The 25,130-nt window shown below is 45.1% G+C and overlaps 2 protein-coding genes across 5 annotated transcripts in view; one reads left to right on the top strand and one right to left on the bottom strand.

Moving 5' to 3' along the window:
- The window catches only part of LOC137431519 (arf-GAP with GTPase, ANK repeat and PH domain-containing protein 1), a 709,868-nt gene extending 700,888 nt beyond the window's left edge, over positions 1 to 8,980 (bottom strand). The window contains exon 1 of the mRNA XM_078782192.1: positions 8,671 to 8,980. Coding sequence (XP_078638318.1) covers positions 8,671 to 8,766 — 96 coding nt within the window. The 5' untranslated portion in view covers positions 8,767 to 8,980. The remainder of the gene's footprint in view (positions 1 to 8,670) is intronic.
- LOC137431525 (guanylate kinase) overlaps positions 1 to 25,130 on the top strand; it is a 73,435-nt gene that overhangs the window by 13,179 nt on the left and 35,126 nt on the right. For all 4 annotated transcript variants that reach the window (XM_078782194.1, XM_068122922.2, XM_068122921.2 and 1 more), the window contains exon 2: positions 5,359 to 5,472. In XM_078782194.1, the coding sequence (XP_078638320.1) occupies positions 5,359 to 5,472 (114 nt within the window). The remainder of the gene's footprint in view (positions 1 to 5,358; positions 5,473 to 25,130) is intronic.

The following is a 25,130-nucleotide window of genomic DNA, read 5'->3' as shown; positions in this document are numbered from 1 at the left end:
AAGAGGTGGATAATTAAATATGGGTTGTTTGAAAAGGAAATGTATACATAATGTCATTTTTGTATTCCTTAGTACATTGGAATTCCCAAAACGAAGTCGAATAAGTATGAAATGTATTTTATACTCAAACCTGAATTACCGTCCTGACTTCAACCTGTACAGTTGTCCGAACCTTGTTTTTTTTGTATGCATGATTTGTGCATCTGTGCTCTTGTCCTCGTGGCATTTCTATTTCATAAATTGTTAACGATATCCCTGGGCTCTGCCATATTGCCTCGTTACCCTGCGCTCGCGAAGCGAAAAGTGAGGTTAAGCATTCCGGTGTGTTCGGGTGCCATACGTGTCTGCATTTTTAAAATTCATTTTCTCGGCAACCATTGGTCCGATTGACACAAAATTTTACCATAGAAGCGCCTCCGCCTATAGAAATTATTTTTATTCATAATTATGACGTCATACGTCACGTGGTACGGACGCCATCTTGGAAAAACGTTACACCTCTATCTCCCAAACCACTCGATGGAAAAAATTGAAACGTGGCTCATTGTCAAGTACTCACCATGGGGAATTAAGAAATGTTGATGGTGATGTCATCGGTGCCTTCATTATGACGCCATAATTCGAAAAGTACAACGCTTGATCTCATCAGTATGAATGAAACAAAAATTCCTCTGCAACCGTTAGACCGATGGACACGAAATTTTCAGAGGATGTGCGGCTCCTGTAGAATTTTTTTGATGATAATTATGACGTCATAGATCACGTGGTACAGACGCCATCTTTGAAAAAATATTCAAAAGTTGCACCTCTAGATCTCCGAAACCGCTCCATGGAAATAATTGAAACATGGCTCGTTGTAAAGAACTCCATATGGGGAATAGGTGTTGTTAACGATGACGTCATTGGTGCCATAATTATGCCGTCATAATTCGACAGAGACAACACTTGGTCTGATCAGTTTGAAATGTATTGAGAGTGATCTATGCAAAAATTATATTAGAGAATATAAATTTATGATGTCATCGCTCACATGGTCTGGCAGCCATATTGGATGAAAGAAAAAAATGTTCAAAAACAGAAGAGTTGGCTCACTACAAGTTGACTGCGCAGGGTAAGTATTCTATGAATATCATCTCGTTTATTTAAGCATTTGCCTTAAGTGTTTGTTTCTTGTCTCTGTGTGATTGTATAGGATTAATACGAAATTGAGTGTAAGCTATAGATTTTTCTTCTTCTTCTTTTTTTATTTTTTTAAGGAGCAAAAATTTCATTCACTATGCAGTTCAAAAATATTGCTTGGACTTTTTATGCCTCCAAAGTCGCCGGAGGCATTATGTTTTCGGTTTGTCCATCTGTGCGTCCGTCGATGCTTCTGTCTGTCCGTGGTAGGTTTTCGTAATACCGCGCCAACTTAAGAACGGCTGAGGGTATCCGAGTCAAACTGTACAAGTATGTATAATGATGGAAAGATTAACTGATTAGATTATGGGGTCAAGAGGTCAAAGGTCAGAGGTCCTGTTTGGTAAAAAAAAAAAATGTCGTTGCCATGCTAACTTGTGAACCAGTGATGGGATTTTGACCAAACTTGGTATGATGCAAAAATGAACTGATTAGATTTTGGCATTAAAGGTCAGAGGTCATGTCCGGTAAAAATGTGACACTTGATTTAAATCAAAATTGGTTCAAGTATGTATAATGATGTAATAATTTGAGCGGAGACATCAATCAATGTCACGACGTCGAAGAGTGCCGTTCTAGTTAACGCTTTCTTTAATGGCTTTTATTTTGATTTGACTGAAGTTTGTATGTGTTTTGTACATTCTGCGTTATGCCCCCAAAGCACTTACCGTTAAGTTGGTGCCAAATTGAATTATTCACACGCTGGCTTTCTCAGTAATAAAGTTTTGTTTCTATTGTTTGGTGGATTTGCCATGCCATGGGGTGGCTGACTATTGTTGACATCAACCACCAAATGTGGGCAGAGGTTATGTTTTCATCCCTGTATGTCTGTTTGTCTGCAGGATATCTCAGAGTTGTGTACGGATTTGGATGAAATTTGTGGACAGGTTGAGTGTGTGATGAGGTCGCGTTGATTATATTTTGGTGAAGATGCAGATCGGAATACTGGACTTTTAAAAGTGATTCTTCACTATTGAGAAATAGGGCCAAAAACGATACATAGTGCGATATCTCAAAATATTGTGGATGGTTTAGGACGAAACTTGATGGACATTTTGGATGTGCAACAAGAAAGAATTGATTTGATTTTCCTGAAGATCCGAATCCGGATCAGGATACGGGAATTTTTTTAAAAAGTGATTCTTCACCATTGAGAGATGGCACCAAAAACAATGATATATAGTAGGATATTTCAAATAATTGTGGATGAGTTATGATAAAACTAGATGGACGAGTTGGATAGGTTATAAAACAGCTGTTCATCCTGGTGGAGGTATGTGCTCTACCGAGTGCTGTTTTAGTTTTTCCTGTTTTGACCCCTACAGCCCCGTCTACACTCCCTGAGGCATGAACCAGGGGTCAAATCCCCAAAATATCGTTCGATATTCATGCTTCCCTCAATGTTGCTTACATATCCAAAGTTTCATTTTGAAATGTTCCAGTAATTGCATTTTTCGGAATTTGAACTTTGGCGCCGCCAATAATGGCATTGCTCTTGCACCTTCTAGTCATGCGGTGATCATAACTACCAAGTTTGGTAAATTTATGCCCAACCATTTTGGAGGAGATGGATGGATGGATGGATGGATGGATGGACAGACGGACAGGCATACAGACTGAGCCGATTTTCAATATCATCCCCATTTTTTTCAAAAAGCGTGGGTATAAAAAGTGGGTTGGTCGGTGTTTTTAATGAACCAGTTAGTAAATGCTTCGGGCAAACAAATCCTTTTCCATTCAATGTGTGTATTTTATATTTTACAATCTACTATACCCTATTTATTACAAGTGATGGCAACTGATGTTTTGTCAAAACACGTTGAGTTTTAAGATTTTCAACCCCAAAAAACCACTGCAGTTCCTTCAATATCAACTTAATTTAAGGTTTTATATATTTTTTTCTTTTTAATTGAGGTATAATTTTTTGGGTCAGTTCAAAAGTTGGGACCCTACTTGTGGGGATGAGATTAAGGTACTATTTTATTTTTTACTTATTTTTTATTGCTCACAACATGATTTGTTTTATACCACCTCATGCGTAGATGCAACCAATTTAAATTTTTCTTGTACCAAGATTCCAGCTTAACTTTTGACCGCAAACATGGTATTTTTATGCAAGGTTCTTGGCTCACAAACCAGCTAAATGACAAAGGGCAGAAATTTACAAACTGCCAAAGGGAATCGGGGAGGTGTGTGTGTGTGTGTGTGTGTGTGTGTGTGTGTGTGTGTGTGTGTGTGTGTGTGTGTGTGTGTGTGTGTGTGTGTGTGTGTGTGTGTGTGTGTGTGTGTGTGTGTGTGTGTGTGTGTGTGTGTGTGTGTGTGTGAGACAATCAGTCAGCATGCACAAGAAGTAACAATAGCCTGGATAAGGAACTGAATGGGAAAGGGTTAACGTGTATAGAAGAGATCATGGATGTGCATGGGGTGAGCACATGACACAGTGATGTGAAGCAGATTTGATAGACTGAAATCAAGAGGATTAGACAACGGGCAGAGGAAAACTATTTCACAATTGGAAGAATAAGGGGACAAATGAATACAGATGGGAAATCAGCCTAGATTTTGGTTGTTGAACCGTTGAGGTTTTGAGAAATGTGTATGACCTGGAGTGCCTTGAGGAAGACCGGCCCAGAGCGTGAGGGCAGGAAGACCGGCCCAGAGCGTGAGGGCAGGAAGACCGGCCCAGAGCGTGAGGGCAGGAAGACCGGCCCAGAGCGTGAGGGCAGGAAGACCGGCCCAGAGCGTGAGGGCAGGAAGACCGGCCCAGAGCGTGAGGGCAGGAAGACCGGCCCAGAGCGTGAGGGCAGGAAGACCGGCCCAGAGCGTGAGGGCAGGAAGACCGGCCCAGAGCGTGAGGGCAGGAAGACCGGCCCAGAGCGTGAGGGCAGGAAGACCGGCCCAGAGCGTGAGGGCAGGAAGACCGGCCCAGAGCGTGAGGGCAGGAAGACCGGCCCAGAGCGTGAGGGCAGGAAGACCGGCCCAGAGCGTGAGGGCAGGAAGACCGGCCCAGAGCGTGAGGGCAGGAAGACCGGCCCAGAGCGTGAGGGCAGGAAGACCGGCCCAGAGCGTGAGGGCAGGAAGACCGGCTCAGAGCGTGAGGGCCCAGAGCCCAGAGCGTGGGTACGGATGAGCAGCCTGGTTCCATACTCCATGGACCTCCATCTGAAACCTTTGTGCACTGTGATGTGTTTGGTGCGGCTCATGAATGCTGTAGTTTTATGGACAATTCCCAGACAATGGCTTTATGGACAATTCCCAGACAGACAGTAGCCTTTATGCTAGTTTGGTGATATGATCTGCTCACGAAAGGTAGCAATAACATGAAAGGCAAATAGCAAGACAAAGTAGTTCAAATGGCTCTCCAAATAAATAGATTGTTTACTTGGATTGCCTATCCCTGTGGGGAGACATTTTGTGAGTGTGTGACTTGCCAGCATTGAATGTCATGTTCCAGTCTTGTCCAAGTTTGATAAAAGTGATTCAGCAGTGTTCTGCCTTTCACAAAAGTGGTGTATCGTTCAACCTCGGGTGGAGTCATCGGCAAAATATTGAAGTCTGTATTTATTAAATATATTAAATCACTGCTCTAGACTCTGGAGTCGAGATCACGAATGATGTAAGCCCGTAAACTCTGCCTTGTGGAACACCAGCCGAAAGTGAAAGATCAGCTGAAAGAACACAGGAAGGGATGAATTTAAGACTTTGGACTTTTGAATGAAGACAGGGTTAAATAACTCTGATTCTTCTGGAGTAGTGTCCAGCATGACACTGTGACACCGTCCTTTAAGAGGGAAGGAATGGAAGGGTAACATGCACCAGCAATAGACATGCCAGCCTTTGGAGAGTGGTGAGAGGTTGGTGAATTTGGATTGCAGGTGAGCCAGATGTTGGGCCCTGGCTCTCCGTGCCTCTGGAGGAATGCAAGCAGCGTGCAAAATCCTTCGTTGGACAACCAGCAAGTTGTTCTTGTGTCGTGGCCTGTCATTTTTATTTTCCTTCTGTGCATCAGCTTCATGCAAATTGAATGCAAAGGCAATGATGATCTTGTTGCTTAATCTCTGATGATACAGTGGTCTCTACATCATTGTGTGATGAGAATAAGTTAATGATTATATTGATGTAAGAAGATATTGATTGTACGTTTGTTGGATGCTTCCATTTTCCGACATTGTCTTGCAGGCATGTCCCATCCTCGTCCGGTGGTACTTACCGGCCCATCCGGTGCCGGTAAAAGCACACTGCTAAAGCGGCTAATGAAGGAATTCAAAGATGTTTTTGGCTTGAGCGTTTCACGTGAGCAACACTTTCTTTGATTTTCATGATTGTGCAAATGGTTATTCGCTGGTTTTGTTTTTGTCTGCGGTCTGCTTTCCTCTTTTTGTGATGTCTGCTGTTTCTACTGTTGTGCCTGATCAGGAAAATCAATAAATAGTCTGTGCATTGGCGGAATTTGGCTGTGATGACATGACCTGTTAATGTAATGCAGTTTCTATTTACACGTTTCGAGCTCATGCGGTTATTGTGAAAATGTATTTTAAAATATTGTTGCATGCATGGAATCGGAGGACGGGTTGGGGTTGATGTTGACATGGTAAATTAATGTAAAGAAGAACCGTTGGGGTTGTATCTATACTGTTGATCCCCTCTCACTCCCCCTGCTATTGGGTGGAGGAGCCCCCCTCATGCATATACACTACAGACCGTTATTTATAAGCCACAGGTGCACCTCACCTGCATGCGTTGGACACAGGTTGCTTATATACACAGGCTTGAGGGATGCCAGGGGAGCAAATCCCACACACCTGTAGTTTATCCATAACCCATCACTTAAATATATTAGTTATGCATTGTCTGTAATACTAAATATTGTTTGATATTGTGCATTAATGCACACACACACACACACACACACACACACACACACACACACACACACACACACACACACACACACACACACGTGGATTCAGTGTTTGTAGTGATTGTGAACCCAAATCAAGAGAGATGTATAGGGTCATTTGCAGGCACAACCATTATTCAAATATAGATGTAGGGATGGTTTCAGATGATCATTTCTTGTGACCAACCCTACCTTGTTTATATACGTTTTGGCATAACATCCCTACATCCTTTTCCATTACAAAAATTCCTTTTTTCTGTACTAAAAAAAAAGAAAAAAAAGAAGAAAGTATTTGCATTTTTACTCACCAACGTTATTTGATCTTTCACACTTCACGACTACAAGCCGATGCCACACAGTGCATGGCTTAATGCGTGTGTGCCTGCAAGCTTTACAAATGGAGGAAATCTGTGCACATGCCGTCACACCTGCGGTAATTAGTGTATTTATACGATTATAACTATCGTACGTCTGGCAGTAATGGTTGTCAGACTGTATGTAATATTACACCATTATCCACACTTGTATTTAAAAGTGGTCTTCCGTTATCGCTACTGTGTAACTACGTAATAATACGCCAATAACTACACTCATTTTGGTGTGATTGGCCCTTGGGCCGTTATGTCGCCATGGCCCCGGCCCCTACTATATATATATATATATATATATATATATATATATATATATATATATATATATATATATATATATATATATATATATATATATATATATATATATATATATATATATATATATATATATATATATATATATAATATATATATATATATATATATATATATATATATATATATATATAATATATATATATATATATAATATATATATATATATATATATATATATATAATATATATATATATATATATATATATATATATATATATATATATATATATATATATATATATATATATATATATATATATATATTGTTACAGACACGACTTTGATGTTAAGGTGGGCCGAGCGGAATGGCCGTCGTGTCCGCACAAATTACCCGATTGTACTCGAACGTTGACGAAGCCGCGCCACGCTGGCTCAATAAGGAAAAAGAAGACACACGGCTGAATTATAATGACAGACACCAGGGATACGGTTCTCAAGACCTCCGGAGGAGATTATATTCGTGCGGAAGGTCAGATTACAGGGACGAGAGGTACAACATAGAAAGACAAGCACTTAGACACAATCTTATATTATTCCCCAAAAGACGACAGGCAAACGGGACAAGGCTGACTCACACGGGGGTTGATGGCAGGAAAGCGGTTGTCGATGGCTCCAGGTTCTCCTGGGCTCAGGGCAGGATCGACCCGGTCCGGTCCAGAGATGCAGAAGGTTGCACAGCGCTCGAAGTGGCGTCTTTTCGTCTCAAGCTGGGGGCGCATCTCACGTCACGTCCGCTACGTGGCCGCGTATATCCGGCGGGGAGTGACACGCCCTCAGCTCGTCAGCTCCGCCTCGTGGAATCGGCACGTTGCTTCTCATTGGGTGCGTGCGGGGGGGGGGTTACCGGCTCCGCCCCTGACGAGGAGCTGACAAGGAGCCCCTTCGTGGTAACCCCGTGGAGCGCATGGTCTGGAGCGCATCGTCTGGAGCGCATTGTCGATGGCGGCGAACCGAGCCGGTGGGAGGACGCACACTCCCCCCCGCGCAGCGCCCCTCTGTTGTTGTAGACGGGGAAGAAGATGGGAGGAGGTATGGGAAAGGTCCTAAACTCACTACTGATGCCATATAATCACATTCTGGTGCAACGAAGAGTCAGAATTAATGGAAACGAGTCCTTAACTGACATAGATTAAGAATAACTAGCAAGATGTCCGAAAGTTGTCTACGTGTGGTGCGGTGGACCTGGGCACGACATTTAATGGGGGAATAAGGGGAAGGTCGGCTCTACTGAGTGTTATTTACATGCAATGGGACTAGGGAATGGGGGATTGGGGAAAGTTGGGGAGTATTGGAGAAATAGGGGAATATTTACAAGCGGATATGGAGGCCAAATTCCATATTCGCAACATTGCACCCTTCTCTACCCTCGGGGCGTCCCGACCCGATAAATTTTTACCTACTTTAGTGTGGCACGCAATGTAGTTCCCTCTACTATTAACTCTACCCTGAGTGCGACAGTTTTACAGATATTCACAAATGAGTAAATATGTCCCCCTGCGACGTTGCACCCTTCTCCTCACAGAAACACACCCACAGGATAACCGAATCCGGAAAGAATTCGCAAACTAAACATACAGCCGGTAGGGAGCATTATTTACACGACTACGCTGCTATTTACACTACGATCCAGGACCTGTTTTTGGAGGAACACATGCAGATGTTATGCATAGAGAGAGCGCGCTTGCCAGCATCGATACACCAACCCACGAGTGCTCTGTGGCCGACGGCCTTTAATAACGTGCAGAGCACCCTTCCCGAGCATCAAAAGCACCACCCCACCACCAATCGGTGCAGTCACCATTGTTCATTGGAATAAAAATAAATTCGACAACCCCTAACCCTGCAGGTGTCTCTTGCTCTTCTTGTGGTGCACTTGGTGTTAACTAAAAGTGGTTCACCTGTATGGCATAGGTGCCACGTTGACCCATAGGTCCATCCCCGGGTGGTGCTTGGCCGCAAACGAACTGCGGTCCATTGTGGGTGGCCACAAACATTGCGGTCCATATGGTGTATCGATCCCGGCAGCAAACAGCGAAAGTGCAGGCCCACAACTGCGCAGCCAGCACCTCTCTCTCCTCTCTCTCTACCCCAAAGCCAGATCCTCGGAGGTGGGGGACAAAAGAAGCAGACAAGTGAGTAAGGTGGTAAGGGCGCAAAAGTGCACGCAATGTAAGGTGATGCACACTGGGGGCACATGGGAACCAGGTGAGACAGGTACGTTCCTATCGTACGCCCCCCCCCCCCACCAGGTAACCTACATGGCCCCTCCCTTACCCCTTACTGTATCCACACAACACAACACTACCCATAAACATCTACTTTACAAATCAACAAACATCCCTACTGTCTTCCCCGTTCCTCCCATATACCAAATTCGTCTTCTCTCCCTCCTAACCAATCAAATTTGCCATTTTCAACTCTCATCAAAATTTGCCATCTCCAACTCAACATCATAATTTGCCATTACCAATTCATCATCAGTCCCTCCTAGGGAGGGAGAGATGGAATCACCCCAATGTCTCATCCACGTCGTGATGCGTCTCACAAATCCACACAGCAATCTCATTTCCTGCAACAAACAAAGAAAACACAGGTATGGAGTCATCATCATCACCACAGGTAAGTGGCTGCGTATGGTGCGACAGGTTCATCAATCCTAACTATTTCCTAAATGACTTTAACTTTACACTACCCGGGGTCTTTCTCCGGCCAAACCATTGGCCCTCTTACACTATTGGGTTCTAAAAACCAATTCCCATTGGCCAAACTGTGGTGCTCTTCAATTTGGGGTCTCACTCCCCCGATTCATCTCCCGGTGCCCTCGCACAATTTCTGGGCTGTGGCGTGTACCTCTCCCAGTGGGTCTACCCACCTGCACACCTCCACCACTGCGGTTGCCTCCGAGCTTACCTGCTCCTTGCCCTAACCTAACTACCTGGGGAAGGCCCTCTGGCGCTCTCCCCACTCGGTGCCCTCTCTGGCACTGGGCTACCCGGGTCCATCCTCCGGATCCTCGGGCCCCATCCACAACTCTACCGGCTCCCAGAGCCCACCTGCGGCCTCACCTGGCCGACATCCTCACAGTGGTGGAGTGCCCAACCAACTACACGCACTAACAGGCTACACGCCCAGCCATTTCCACAACACTAATGCACCCATCCACAATACCATTCTGCAACCGCACCACAAATGCCAATATCCAACCACAATTTACCTATACCCTCTACCTAACACTTACACTACCCGCCCCGGGTATCCGTGATGGGGGTCCACTCTTCCCCCATTCACACCTTCGCACCATGCACACCACTCCGTACCACTTACTCCAACTCTCTCCACACACCTGTACTTGCACACCTGTGCTCTCACACCTGGTGCCACCGGCACCCTTCTCTCCCCAAGCGCATTCGCGCTGATCCACAACACTCACTACTCACACACTGCTCCACACACCTGTCCAGTTGCACACCTGTGCAATCACACCTGTTCAATTCTCACACACACAGCATCATCTCAGCTAACTACTCCCTTCTGAAACTTGCGCTTCCCAGTCGTCCCTTTAAACTATTGCGCTCCCACGTCATTATCATCCACACTAATCTACCTGCGTCCCTACTACAGGTATCAGTCACTAACTAAACTTAACGTCACCTAAGGTCATCTTCTAGGGCCCTATCAATATAACCTAACCCACCCGGGCTAGTTTTCACTGCCATACACCCCATAAGCTATTGCTCCTTTGCCCCCATATGGGAAGGGTGGCAAGGATGCCCCCCCTTACCCACCGGGCCTATCGCTCCTACCAATTTTGCACATCAAATTTCAACAAATTAAAAATTTGCCAATCACTGCCCATCATCTGCCAATCACTACTGCCAATCCTTTGCCAATCACCAAATTTTGTTTTTTTTCTAATTTTGGGTCCAAAACACTAACCTCATCACCCAGTCTACTCACTAATACCTCTCGGTGCGCCAATTCCTGTCCAAAGCCCGGCTTCGTAAAGCCAAGCCATGGATGCTGGTTGTTTTGTGCCGGCGGCTGGATGCGTCCGGCATTCGGGGCAGGGACGGGGGCTTACCCGGGCCGAGATCCCACGCATCACCTCGGCGTGGAGCCATCCAATGTCCCGATCTCGACCTGCCGGCACGTCTCAACAAAACGTGGTCGCCATAACGACCCTTTCTATCGGGCTGCCCGCTCCGCCTAGTGGAGCACGGACGCGGTCGTTCAAAGCGAGGCCCAGCACGCACCGAGGGCCTGCTTCGGCTAAAAGTCGCTCTAACCTCTAACCCGTGTAACGTCGATGCTTCACCTGGACGCTTACACCCCGCAGCCCGTTCCTTGCTCACACATCCAGCCGTGCCCATGCTCCTCGTACCTTTCCTTACACACCCAGGTACACTCATTCCACTCACAGCCTTGGTCACACACCTGACCACCGAACACTTTGGCACACATTCGTCGCTCGCACACCTCACCAATACACCTCTTCGCGCCCCCTCCTCGGTCACCTCCTCTGTGACAATCACAGGTGTGCTCTCATTCGCACACCCAACCACGTGCCTCACCACCAACTCCAGCGTGCATTCCCACTCACGCTCTACCATTCCAGGTGTGCATCCTTCCATCCCAGGTGTACATCCTCGCTCACCTGTCACAACTAACTCACGCTCCATGTCACTCTCACTACTTTCACCTCCACTCGTGACAACGCACTCACCCTTACTCTTGACAGCACACTCTTTCCCCATGCACCTGTCCGTCACACACCTTTCTCGCGCACACTCTCCCGTTACACCCTCTGTAACACTCACCACAGGTGGACACTCTTCCTTACTTCTGACAGCGCACTCTTTCCTCATGCACCTGTCCGTCACACACCTTTCTCGCGCACACTCTCCCGTTACACCCTCTGTAACACTCACCACAGGTGGACACTCTTCCTTACTTCTGACAGCGCACTCTTTCCTCATGCACCTGTCCGTCACACACCTTTCTCGCGCACACTCTTGCGCACACTCTCCCGTCACACCCTCTGTAACACTCACCACCCCGCGCTTCCACGTGCTCCCTCGCACACGCGCTACGACCGACTCACTCTCGCCAGCACACTCACTCCTTGGCACGCACTTTTTCCTCACACACCCCAGAGTCGGACTTTCTTGCACACCTCCATTTTCGCACACCAGACCTGTCGCACACTTCACCAACGGCCTCTCACGAACACCCGGGTCTATCTCGACCCCCAAGCCTCTTAAATCACCTGGCGCATCATACGCACGACCATATTGGTCACCACTTACACCGGGTCCTCTTCCTCTTCGCTTCTCCTCCATCACCTGCGAATCCCTCATCCGGTTAACGAGCACATCACGATCCAAACACAGACTTTGGACCAATTCTTTTACCTCCTCTTTTATCTCTTTCTTATCCTCTCTCCGTCGCTTTTTAATTTCGCTCACCCCCTCTTCCACTTCTTCTAATTTCTGCTTCACCTCCTTCATCTCCTCGTGCGCCCCTTTAAGTTCTTCCTCTAACTCCACTTTATTTTTTTCTATGTGCTCCCGCACCTCCCGCTCTTTAACCTCCATCACCTCTACCACTTTGTTCATTTTTTTCGTCAAGTCCTCATGTACCGTCTGACACTCTTTTTTAATTACCCCTACGTCCTTTTTCATCTCCTTCTGCGTCGATTTTAACCCCTCTATTACCGCTGTGTTCTTCTTTACCTGTTCCCCCAACTCCTTTTGTCCCACTGTCAGTTGTTCTACTCCCAGCGTCAACTCCTCTATACCCCCTTGCAATTTTACAGTCCCCTTTCTCACCTCCTTCTCCATGCGCTCCTTACAGTGCCTCACCTCCTCGCGCACTCCTCCGACCTCCTCACTCACTCCTCTTCTGATCCCCTCTCCCATCACTTGCATCTCCTGCCCAGATGCCACCCTCATCTGCTCCATTTCCTCCCTGTGAGCATCTAATTTCGTTTCTACCCCCATTCTGACCCCCTCTATCTGCTGCTCCATTTGTTTAACTTCCCTTTCCGCTTGGTCCCTCATGTCCCTCAATTTGCCTTCCATACTGTTTTCTAACCCCTCTAACCCATTTTTCACTCCCTCTATCTGATTCTCCTGGGCAGCCATTCTATTTTCTACCCCCATTAACCCATTTCTCACCTCTTTTATCCCATTGTCTAACCCCTCAAAATTTTTGTCTACCTTCTCACCAGTACCCCTCGCTTCGTCCCTCATTACCCCCATTTGGTTTCCCAACCGCTCACTATCAGCCCTCATTCCCACCATTTGTTCCATAAGGGCCCTCATTTGCAGGAGGAAAAGGTTCGAATCCACCAGGGGCGCTGCCGCGGGCGTGGACGCCGTGGCCACCTCGTGCGTGACAACGCTATTTTGCGACCCTGCCGCCCTCACTGCTTCGCTCTCCTCGCGTCCCTCAATTTGGTCCTGGACCGACCCTGCTTCACTCTCCCCTACCGGACCCCAGCCGTCTTGATCCGCCATAGCGCGACTTTCAAAATTCGAGTTTTGTAACACCAATCCAAATTTTGCTGTTATAATTTCGTCGAGCGCAGTAACCGCGGGACCGCGCTCCGGATCGATTTGGTCGAGCGCCGTACGCGCTCCGGCTCGATTTTCCCTCCCAAAATTTGGGCCTAACTAATTTAGTCCCGGGTCCGAATCTCACTCCTCGACACCAATTGTTACCGACACGACTTTGATGTTAAGGTGGGCCGAGCGGAATGGCCGTCGTGTCCGCACAAATTACCCGATTGTACTCGAACGTTGACGAAGCCGCGCCACGCTGGCTCAATAAGGAAAAAGAAGACACACGGCTGAATTATAATGACAGACACCAGGGATACGGTTCTCAAGACCTCCGGAGGAGATTATATTCGTGCGGAAGGTCAGATTACAGGGACGAGAGGTACAACATAGAAAGACAAGCACTTAGACACAATCTTATATTATTCCCCAACAGACGACAGGCAAACGGGACAAGGCTGACTCACACGGGGGTTGATGGCAGGAAAGCGGTTGTCGATGGCTCCAGGTTATCCTGGGCTCAGGGCAGGATCGACCCGGTCCGGTCCAGAGATGCAGAAGGTTGCACAGCGCTCGAAGTGGCGTCTTTTCGTCTCAAGCTGGGGGCGCATCTCACGTCACGTCCGCTACGTGGCCGCGTATATCCGGCGGGGAGTGACACGCCCTCAGCTCGTCAGCTCCGCCTCGTGGAATCGGCACGTTGCTTCTCATTGGGTGCGTGCGGGGGGGGTTACCGGCTCCGCCCCTGACGAGGAGGTGACAAGGAGCCCCTTCGTGGTAACCCCGTGGAGCACATGGTCTGGAGCGCATCGTCTGGAGCGCATTGTCGATGGCGGCGAACCGAGCCGGTGGGAGGACGCACACTCCCCCCCGCGCAGCGCCCCTCTGTTGTTGTAGACGGGGAAGAAGATGGGAGGAGGTATGGGAAAGGTCCTAAACTCACTACTGATGCCATATAATCACATTCTGGTGCAACGAAGAGTCAGAATTAATGGAAACGAGTCCTTAACTGACATAGATTAAGAATAACTAGCAAGATGTCCGAAAGTTGTCTACGTGTGGTGCGGTGGACCTGGGCACGACATTTAATGGGGGAATAAGGGGAAGGTCGGCTCTACTGAGTGTTATTTACATGCAATGGGACTAGGGAATGGGGGATTGGGGAAAGTTGGGGAGTATTGGAGAAATAGGGGAATATTTACAAGCGGATATGGAGGCCAAATTCCATATTCGCAACAATATATATATATGTGTATATATATATATGTGTATATATATATATGTGTATATATATATATGTGTATATATATATATATGTGTATATATATATATGTGTATATATATATATGTGTATATATATATATGTGTATATATATATATGTGTATATATATATATATGTGTATATATATATATATATATATATATATATATGTATATATATATATACAGTGGAACCTTGACTTACGAGTTTAATTCGTTCCGTGACCGAGCTCGTAACTCAAATTGCTCGTATCTCAAATCAAATTTCCCCATTGAAATGCATTGAAATGCTATTAATCCGTTCCAGCCCGCCAAAAACCACACCAATTTTTTAAAAAATATACAGTATATATAAAAATATCTCGCGCTTTATATTTCACCTGTATGCAGCATACAAGTTGGCAGGATGGCCTGGACTGGAGGTACGCACACTTGACTCTAAAGTCTAAACTGTCCAGCCTGGGTTTGAATCCCGACCCAGCTATAACCTGTCATGGGTGAATCACAGGCAGGGTGATTCATCAATGGGTGTACCGCTAAACTGGGCGCCCCGTTTGCGTCCCATTAGTTGTTGGATGTTAAGGATCTCACCGTGTTTTCCACAAAGAGAAGGCGAGCTATCGCCGGCATTCTGAACAAGTTGTGGCCTGGCATGCTCTTCTCCTCTGCCGTTATATACGTCCTCCTCGACACCTCGCTCATGTTTTTCGACGATTGCGTGTTTTATATCCAAGCACATCATCCTCTTCTTCTTCTCAGCACTGCACTTGCCACTCACTTTCTTAGGCCCCATGGTTAAAACTAAGAAATTTTCCGAAATAACCAAAATGCGAAAAAAAAAATGCAGCGCTGTACGACAGAGATACGTACTGTACGTGCACGGCAAGATAACCACGTGACCAGAACCCACCTGGCGGCGTGAACTCGAAATAACCAAAATGCGAGAAAAAAAATGCAGCGCTATACGACAGAGATACGTACTGTACGTGCACGGCAAGATAACCACGTGACCAGAACCCACCTGGCGGCGTGAACTCGAAATAACCAAAATGCGAAAAAAAAAATGCAGCGCTATACGACAGAGATACGTACTGTACGTGCACGGCAAGATAACCACGTGACCAGGTGGCGAAAGCTCGTAACTCGGATCTCGGCTCGCATCTCAAAGCAATAAACCGCCCGAGCGATGGCTCGTATCTCGAAAAACTCGTAAGTTGGGGCACTCGTAAGTCAAGGTTCCACTGTATATGTATATATATATATATATATATATATATATATATATATATATATATATATATATATATATATATATATATATATAATATAATATATGCATATATATTGTCATGTGACTACCCTTGGTGAATACCGTAGGATAGCACGGATGGCAATCGAGCGTTACTCCTGGGCGTTCAGTTCAAACAGCGGATTTTATATATGCGGGGGAAGAAAGGGAAGGGGAAGATGAAGCTTACCTGTCGCGATCACCCGCAGTCCCAAGGCCTGCAAAGAAATAACTCAAACGGGAACACAGTTTAAAATGTACAGAGACAATAACAAAACGATTTATTACAATAAATACCTGTGACAGGAAAAACGTGACGGTAAAACTAAATTCCTATGGGATCTTCCACACCAGATTTAAAACATGGACAAAGGGGAATATAACAAGAACTTTAAAATAAATTATGTGTGAATTTAATTTCGAAGACTTAACTCAACTGGCTGGGGTATTTCTTCTCAGGAATCGTCTCCGGCCGTTGGCGGGAAAACCCGCACGTCTTTTGGCACGCGTGCACAAAGCCAGGCCTCGCTGTACGGTCTGTCTTGGACGGCAGGCGCACAGCTTGCCTCCCCAGCCGCGTCGGCCTCCGTTCTCCTCGCATGCCAAAGGATGATGTCAGCAAGTGTCGAGGGGTGAGCGAGAGGCAGGAAGGTCGAGGGACAGAGGAAGATGAGAGGCAAGGAAGGGCAAGATGAAGGCGTGGAGGGAAAAAGGCAAGAGGGAAAATGTCGGTCCGAGAGTTCTTTTATTGATCGTCTCGTGACGTCATCTGTGCCTCTCCACCAATGCCCGGAGGCCACCACTGCCTGCTCAGCTCTCCACCAATCCACACACAGTCCGCTTCTGACGTCATCGGTCGAACCTTGCCAATCGGTGCGCTGCTTCCTCCTCGCCCTTCCTTCACCAATCGGCGAGTCCCTTCCTACCCCGGCCTTCCCGTTGGTCAACTCCCGCCCAATTACTGTCCTTCTGGGTGTGGCTCTCGGCCTGCCTGAGCTATGTGTGCTTGCCAAGTCGGGGTTGTCAGCCCCCCTAGTGCTTGATGCCTGGCTTCCGGTTGGTTTTTATTGTTATTTAGTGCAATGGCAATTCTAACTTGTGTCTATGGTGCGGTGCCATAAAGGAAAAAGGATAGATCACTGAGGTTTGACGTACAAGGGTTAATTTATCCCTATTCCCTAAGCTAGTTAACATGCCCCGCCCCCTCGTGACAGGGACAGATATACAACTTATCCGACATCCGGGCTAAACACGGCCTCTACCTACTACATGGTGGTGGTTCTTCTTCACGACAGTCGGAGCGTGTTACCTACACAACTCTACCTGGTCTAAAGTATCTCTGCCCCACCGACATAACAATATATATATATATATAAATATTTAAATATATATATATATATATATATATATATATATATATGCATACATATATATATGAGCCTCTTCATGCTATCAGACCCATAATTGCTGTCAAGGCAGTTCATTTGGCTGGGGGTGCATTGCTGGACAGGTTGCTACTTCGACACAGGATACTCAACTGGCTTACTTTTCCCAGCGATGTGGTACTAATTTTTGCGAATCCCTGAAGGATGACAGGCTGAGTCAACATAACTGGTGTTATTTTGGCACAGTTGGGCCTTGAACCCAGGACCTTAAGATCCGAAGCCAAGTGTCTTAACCGTTAAGCTTGTATAAAATGATAAATGACACTGACAAGGGTATAAATTAAGAAAAAAGCAACCCTGAAAAGACAACACTTTAAAAGGGATTTAAATTGTGACTAATGAGGCGGTGCAGATTTTAAAATGCAGAAAATTCCACAGTCTCGTAGCTTAACTGTAAAATGCTCGATCACCAAGGTTTTTGGCTTGGAGTCGGGAACGATGCCATAAACAAGCCAAACAAACAAACGTGCATTTCCCAGGTCAAACCCTCTGGCGGGTGTCGCGACCTAGACGGAGCATGAGGTCCTATGACTTTGCTCTTGAGTGATGGTGATACTACTTTGAGCAAGCGGTGGGGAATTAATAAATTGAGGAAAATTAAAGTTGTTGGAATCCATGGGCTATAGAAGATTGGGGAGAGGGAAAGTGGGTCGAAATTTTACCATCTTTCTAAAATATAAATAGAAACGTCCTCGTATCGAGGGTTGTTGAAGGCTGGATGACCTGTGTGCAAGATATATAGACCTATGCAAAAAGCAACCTTGTTGACAACCCCATTTTGTCCAATGCGCATAAGTTTCCAAACTAGTCATCTAAAGAGATGATGGTTATTCTTTCTTTTTTTTTCAGTTTCTTTTTCTTCTTTTATCATATGTAGATGACCCCAAATCAATGGCTTTGTTTCAAGTAGTCACAGAAAGGGCCACTATCAGTGGTGAAACATTAAAACACGTGATTTGCATTTTTTCCTATACACATGTAGTCATCTCTCCACTGGCTAGCAGGATGGCCTAGAGGTACGCACACTCGCCTCTAAGCTGTCTAGCCTGGGTTTGAATCTTGGCCCAGCTGTAAACTGCCATCCTGCTGTTTCATAGGTAGGGTGATTCATCAATGTGTATTCCGGCCCTCAGATGGATGTTAATCTGGGCGTCCTGTCTGCCAACAATAGTTGGCGGACAATAAAGATTTGACGATGTTCCTTGCGAAGAGTAGGCCGACACCCTTGTCAACTTCCAAATTCCTTTACTTCGTGTGTTGGAGTGGCGACCCATGTCGCTAAAGACAGTGCTTCGGCAAAACTAACACTCTGTGTAGACCAGGGTTCATGATCTGATCATCTCTCCACCCTCACTGAGGAGATGAGGGGGATATATTTCTGACCTCACCCTGGGTACCTCGAGCATGCATGCAAAATTTGGTGGAGATCGACCAGACTGTTTTTGATTTTTTTAAAATTTCAAACATACATGAATAAATAAATAAATGTAGAGAATTGCCAAATTTTAGTATGAAGTCATGTGATCATGTCATGCCTTCCTTCATCATGAAACTGGCCAAGACTAAATATTATAGCATTCTGTGTCAGGCTTAAATGTTTGTCATTTTCGGGTGGGCAGAGGGTTTGTGCGTATGGGATGGAGGGAGAACTGTGAAATATTAGTGCTAACTATTGCCCATGTCATTTTTACCTTCCAACCCTCTCCTCATTGCTCCAATCACATTCCGATCACCTCGACTTCCACAAAACGTTCTACCTAAATCAAATCAAATCAATATTGATGATTGAATGTAGAAGGAAGTAGAGGACGGGGAAGACCGAGAAAGACTTGGCTAAAGATGGTCGAAGAAGAAATGCGGGCAAGGGGGTTAACAAGGAGAGATGCAGAAAATAGGGCAAAATGGAGAAGATTGTCATGGGGACCGCAAGGCTAACCCCCACTCTAGCAGGGAAATGGCCTTAAAATGCACCTGAATTGCAACGTTGAAAGTTGCACCGTTGAAAGGAAAAGAGTTGCACCGTTGAAATATTGGATGAATCAGCGATGTACTGCCCTGACGAGCCCCAACAAGGGTGAAAGTGGCCGGGAGCTTCGTTTTTCTTCTTCTTGGTGATGGCTTTTTGGCATCTTTTTCATTTTTTCATTTTTTTTGGAATGATATCTCCCGACTAACAACGGTCGGTGATGCTTCCTGGTTGTGATTGGTGGGCGAAACGCCATGTCCACATGGCAGATGGCACTTTTCCTGTTGTGATACTTCTAAGAATCTGGTTTTGCAGAACTTCAATTTAAATAAAGGGTTAATGGGATGGTGTATAAGGGTGGTGTTCAGGACTGCTTCTGGACTATTTGAATAGCAGTAAACTTTCGGATTCTTTTTAAACAATCGTTGAAATTACTTAAATTTTAACAAAATAATAACAATGCACTGGGTATCATGTTCTATGAACTCTCTAGTTGTGTAAGATTTTTAAAAGGAAGCAAGTTGCATGTTCATCTTAATTGAGGAACTATTACGATGAATCTGGCCTCCTTTTGTGCAAATGTCTTCATTTCTTCTTTAATTAATGTGATGATCAGTTTTTGAAACTTGGATTTGTTTTCCCATTCTGAGCTGCTGGAATCTTGAGTTTTGACTTTGTCCCTCCTCCGGCAGAATGTCTGAATCAATGAAGTGAACAACTTTGAATTTGACCGACATTTAACTTCTCATTCAGAAAGTATCCTTCATTTGATTCGTTTCTGCATATGCCTTTATATGTGATTTGCTGCAATAAAGGAAAACTAGTTGTGGGATAATTGTTTATTACATGATTTTTAAAAAATCGCTAAAATATTTGTGATCAAACCCAACTCTAACTTCCTCTTCCTCACAGAAATAATCACTGTCAAGCACCCCTAAGGGTTCCTTCGTTCCTGGAAAAATAAATTGACTACATAATTGCTGTTCTCGTGGGACATCTTACATTGCTCGTGGTATTGAATGTCAGGTCCAAGGAGGATACAAAAACAAATAAGTGACAAAGCTTGATTAAAGGTGAACAGGTACATCAGGTCTGGAAGGTCATGCAATCTGTTGAGGCTCCTTCATGATCCTCAGAGAATTGAAAGAAAGCTTTATTTTGCTGCGTCTATCTTGATTTTGACATGGAGCAGTGATTGATCACAAGCAAAAGGTGTACACTCCCAGGTCAAAACAATAGAGCAGATATAATTTTATTCGGACAATTGTACAACTGCCATATACCGATTTTCATTTGAAAATAGCAAAAATGTATTGCTTTATCCAGGTGCAAGTGTTAAAGTTGTGATTAACCTTGTTTATCAAAAGGAAAACTCTGGTATTTAAAATCTCCTGAATAAGTCCATACTGGTTCACATGTAAAATTTACAGGAGGTTTGTTTGCTGTGGCTCCTTCAGCCAGCCCAAATTAAGCCAACCTTGAATTGTTGTTTGGTGATGGTTCAGTCAGTATTCCTGACACAACCTAGTGGTGTTCTTGACAAGTTGTTAATGTTTCCTTGGATATAATTGATTCTGGACAGGTCATCACTCTGTCGCAGGATATGGAAGTTTCCACTGAGCAGCTGTGGGAATAGAGCAGCCATGGAAATTTCCACTGAGCGCATCATGATGAGTCGTTACCCGCTCGACCAACAAACCACTCGACATAGAATTGAGGAATAATAATTAAAAATATTAATTGAGGAATTCCCTCCATCACTCCCCAACACCCCGAGGATGCATGTACGTTCTCCCAGTAAATCCCACCTGGTTAATCTCCCAAAATTCAGGCTTATTAGTCCCCTACCGGTGTACACCGGAGGGGACAATAAGTTTGCACTCCATCCCTCCGTCTGTCAGTCTGTCCGTCCGTCCGTCACACAAAGAACAGCTTTCCGGACTTTTTTTTTCTAAACTCTTAATGCTAATGATGTCAAACTTGGTACATGGTTTCCCCATGATAAGTTACAGATCAAGTTCGAACTTCACGACGTTTCGATCATTTTTGACAAAGTTATGGCACTTTGAACTTTGGTAATTCCCCCAACAGTTTTCCGGACGTCAGACTGCTGGTAGGGGACATGTATTGCAGCGCAATACTCAGAATGCTTGTTAGTCCCCTACCGGTGTACACCAGAGGGGACTACAGGTTTGCACTCCGTCCCTCTGTCTGTCTGTCAGTCTGTCCGTCCGTCACGCAAAGAACAGTTTTCCGGACTTTTTTTCTAAACTCTTAATGCTAATGTTTTCAAACTTGGTAGATGGTTTCCTCATGATAAGTTACAAATGAAGTTCGAACTTCACGACGTTTCGATCATTTTTGACAAAGTTATGGCACTTTGAACTTTGGTAATTTTCCCAACAGTTTTCCGGATGACAGACTGCCGGTAGGGGACATGTATTGCAGCGCAATACTCAGAATGCTTGTTAGTCCCCTACCGGTGTACACCAGAGGGGACTACAGGTTTGCACTCCGTCCCTCTGTCTGTCAGTCTGTCAGTCTGTCCGTCCGTCACGCAAAGAACAGTTTTCCGGACTTTTTTTTCTAAACTCTTAATGCTAATGTTTTCAAACTTGGTAGATGGTTTCCCCATGATAAGTTACAAATGAAGTTCGAACTTCATGACGTTTCAATCATTTTTGACAAAGTTATGGCACTTTGAACTTTGGGAATTTCCCCAACAGTTTTCCGGACAACAGACTGCCGGTAGGGGACATGTATTGCAGCGCAATACTCAGAATGCTTGTTGCACATGTCCTCCATTTTGTTCATCTTTTCTTCCATTTGTGGAAACCTCCTTCTTCAGGCTCCTTGAAGCACCTTCCTCTTCCCATTCTTCCCTCAATGGCTTCAAACTGGCAGTACCTACAATGGATACAAATGCAGTGTAATTTGCAACAATAAGTTGTCATCCAAATTTTAAGTCACTACATGGGTCAGACCAGTTTGCATGTCGTCTCCATTACTGTTTTTTAGTGGTCATGTTTCTGGCTGTTATGGAAAACAACTCGGCAGAGAAGGAACGGTATACCTTGGAGGAACCGATTTGAACATCTGGAGGAAATTTGCTTTGCAGGTGACACCTGCCTGATATCACCCCCTCAAATGAAACAAAGCGCAGTCTGCACATTAGTCATTCCCATCTTTGTGTGCGAAGTTTCAGGATTCTGACACGATGTCGCAGTTGTTGGTCAAGATGGCAGAGGTGGCAGCACAATGTGAAGTGCCGTCAGTGCTGTGAAGCATGGAGTGCTGGAGATGAGAGTTGGGTTCACCATTACGATCCTGAGATTAAGAGGCAGCCAATGGAGTATTGCCACAACGGATCACCAGCCTCATCTTGGCACCGTCAGATTTTCATCTCTTCCCCAAACCTGGGGAACACCTTTGTGGAGAACATGTTTCTCCTGACGATTATGTCAAGGCTGCTGTAAAGCGCTGGTTAAATCAGCAGGACACATCATTTTATCATCATGGCATCATGAAACTACTTGAATGTTGGCAGAAATGTGTGGACCATATAGTAGTGGTCTTGTTGTGAAAGAAATATGCACCATGTATAGAATAAAGATTGATGTTCGTATCTGTCATTGTTTCATTTGAATACCTTTACCTGTTTTGGAGAGAGAATTGGAGGCATTACTTTTCAACATGTCCTCATAGCATGCAGGAGAAAGTAAATAGGCCACAGGAATACGCAATGCAAGTTGGGCTGAAAACGAACATAGCCAAAACAGAAAGCATGCACATACATGCCACAAACACCAACAACAACATCATTTGCAACAATTCATCAATCAGAGAGGTTGACAAGTTTACGTATTCTGGGTCCATGGTTGCCATAACAGAGGGGGAGATGCAGATGTATTACAAGGGATAAAAAAGGCAAGGGTGCATTCATGAGACTCAAGGGAATTTGGAAGTCGAAGAAGTATCGGTATAATATCAAAATGAAGCTGACGATCTTGGACAGCAACGTCCAGTCAGTCCTCCTATTTGGATGTGAATCTTGGAAAATCACCAAAGAAATAGCATGAAAACTGGAGTCTTCCATCGACGGCAGCCATAAGAAAATCTTGGGAATCTTCTGGCCTGACATTGCTCAGGATGGAGTTGGCAAAAGGGAATCGTCCTTGGTGGGAGGGACAAAGCGCACCGAGCTGAGGGAGTCAACAAAGAGCAACAAGCCGCACGGTCGAGCTGCGTCCCAAACTCTTCAGCCTCACCAAAGCTCGGTCGCACCCTCAACACTATGTAGTCGATCAAGTCCTCCAGGCTGCATGGCTAAGCCATGTTCCAAATACATGTCAATCGGCGCGACACCGGGAGCCATGTGCGCGGGCGGGCGGCCCTTGACCTCATGAAAGCTGCCGCATCTGCAGGCCTTGGCCGCATCACAAATGCATGTCGAACGGTGTGTGTCGTTGGTTATCTCCAAATGCGGGTTTCAGAAGGTCGAATGGAGCCCTCCTAGGGGTGTGTGTGTGTGTGTGTGCGTGTGTGTGTGTGTCTGGGGGGGGGGGGGTGGAATTGTAAGGAACAGAAATGAAAAAACGAGATGTGTGTGATGATTGACATTTCTTTTGGTGAGGCTTCTCCTGCTGATTTGTCATTATCTTTTGGTGGAAAATCCACTATACTGTTTCTTCTATGTTGATGTGATTTTAATGTGTTTGTTAAACTACATTTATATGATATTTTATGTTTGTTCAACGACATTTCAAAACATGAAAATGATGAAATTATACAAAATGAAAGGTAAAGCAGGGCAGCCCCCCAGCTGAACTAGCCTCCCTGGGGACTAACCCTCCTCAGAGGATTTGTGTTCCTCGACAAGGTAATGCTGTAGTTAACTCAGATATCCAGGCTGTAGGAGGTGGCCATTCTGGGTTAGCCAATGGGGAACACTTGTCCGAAGTCAAAGTGCGTAAATGTGGGATTTGCAATTGCAAAACTTGTCTTATATTTACCACAAACAATATAATTAATTGTACAGTAACGGCTAGATGTTACAAGTTAAAAGAAACTAAAGATTTAATTACATGTAAAACCTCAAATATAGTTCACCTATTGACCTGTAGCAAATGTGCGATGCAATATGTTGGTGAAACAATGCAGAGATGTAATGTGAGAATGAATGCACACAGGAGCGGCATGAAAAACCCAGATAGAACTACTGGCTGTCCACTACTTACCCATCATTTTACTTCTGGATATTGTGAAAATGTGAGCTTCAGTGTTCAGGTTATAGAAAAGATAAGCGGAAATGGCCGTAAAAAGAATGGGATGGAAGATGAAACAATCACACAATTGCGTAAGCGTAGAAAACTTTTCTGGATTAAAGAATTAAGAACTGCTTACCCTTATGGATTAAATGAAAGAATTAATGACACATACACAGCAAAATGGACAAAACATCATCGCTTCTGTTTTTAACACCTTACCACGAGACTCTCAGAGACACAGAGTACATAACTATTAGTCCTTGAGCCAACCGGCCATATTTTGAAGTGAATGCTCCGGCGGGGGGAGTAATTCTCATTATGATTTTCCATTAGACCAATGTCTCAAGTGTCAGAAAAGGTGTGATGGACATCTGAGAACGGTAGCTTAGTGCCCGGATGGACGCCATCTTTGAAACCACCCAGCTCGAAAATGCCCATTTGGTGGGGTACATTGTTGCACGTGTATCTGGACTTCTATACTAGCTATCGATGTGCGGTTGACGACTAAATATACGTCCGATGTGTACCGTCTAAATAAAAAATAATATGAAGCATTTTGTTTTAGATTAAT

This window comes from Myxine glutinosa, chromosome 7 (genome assembly GCF_964187855.1).
Source record: "Myxine glutinosa chromosome 7, kmMyxGlut1.1, whole genome shotgun sequence".
In the NCBI taxonomy this organism is placed as follows: domain Eukaryota; kingdom Metazoa; phylum Chordata; class Myxini; order Myxiniformes; family Myxinidae; genus Myxine; species Myxine glutinosa.
The sequence above is the reverse complement of the archived record's forward strand: the minus strand, read 5'-3'. Positions and strand labels throughout refer to the sequence as shown.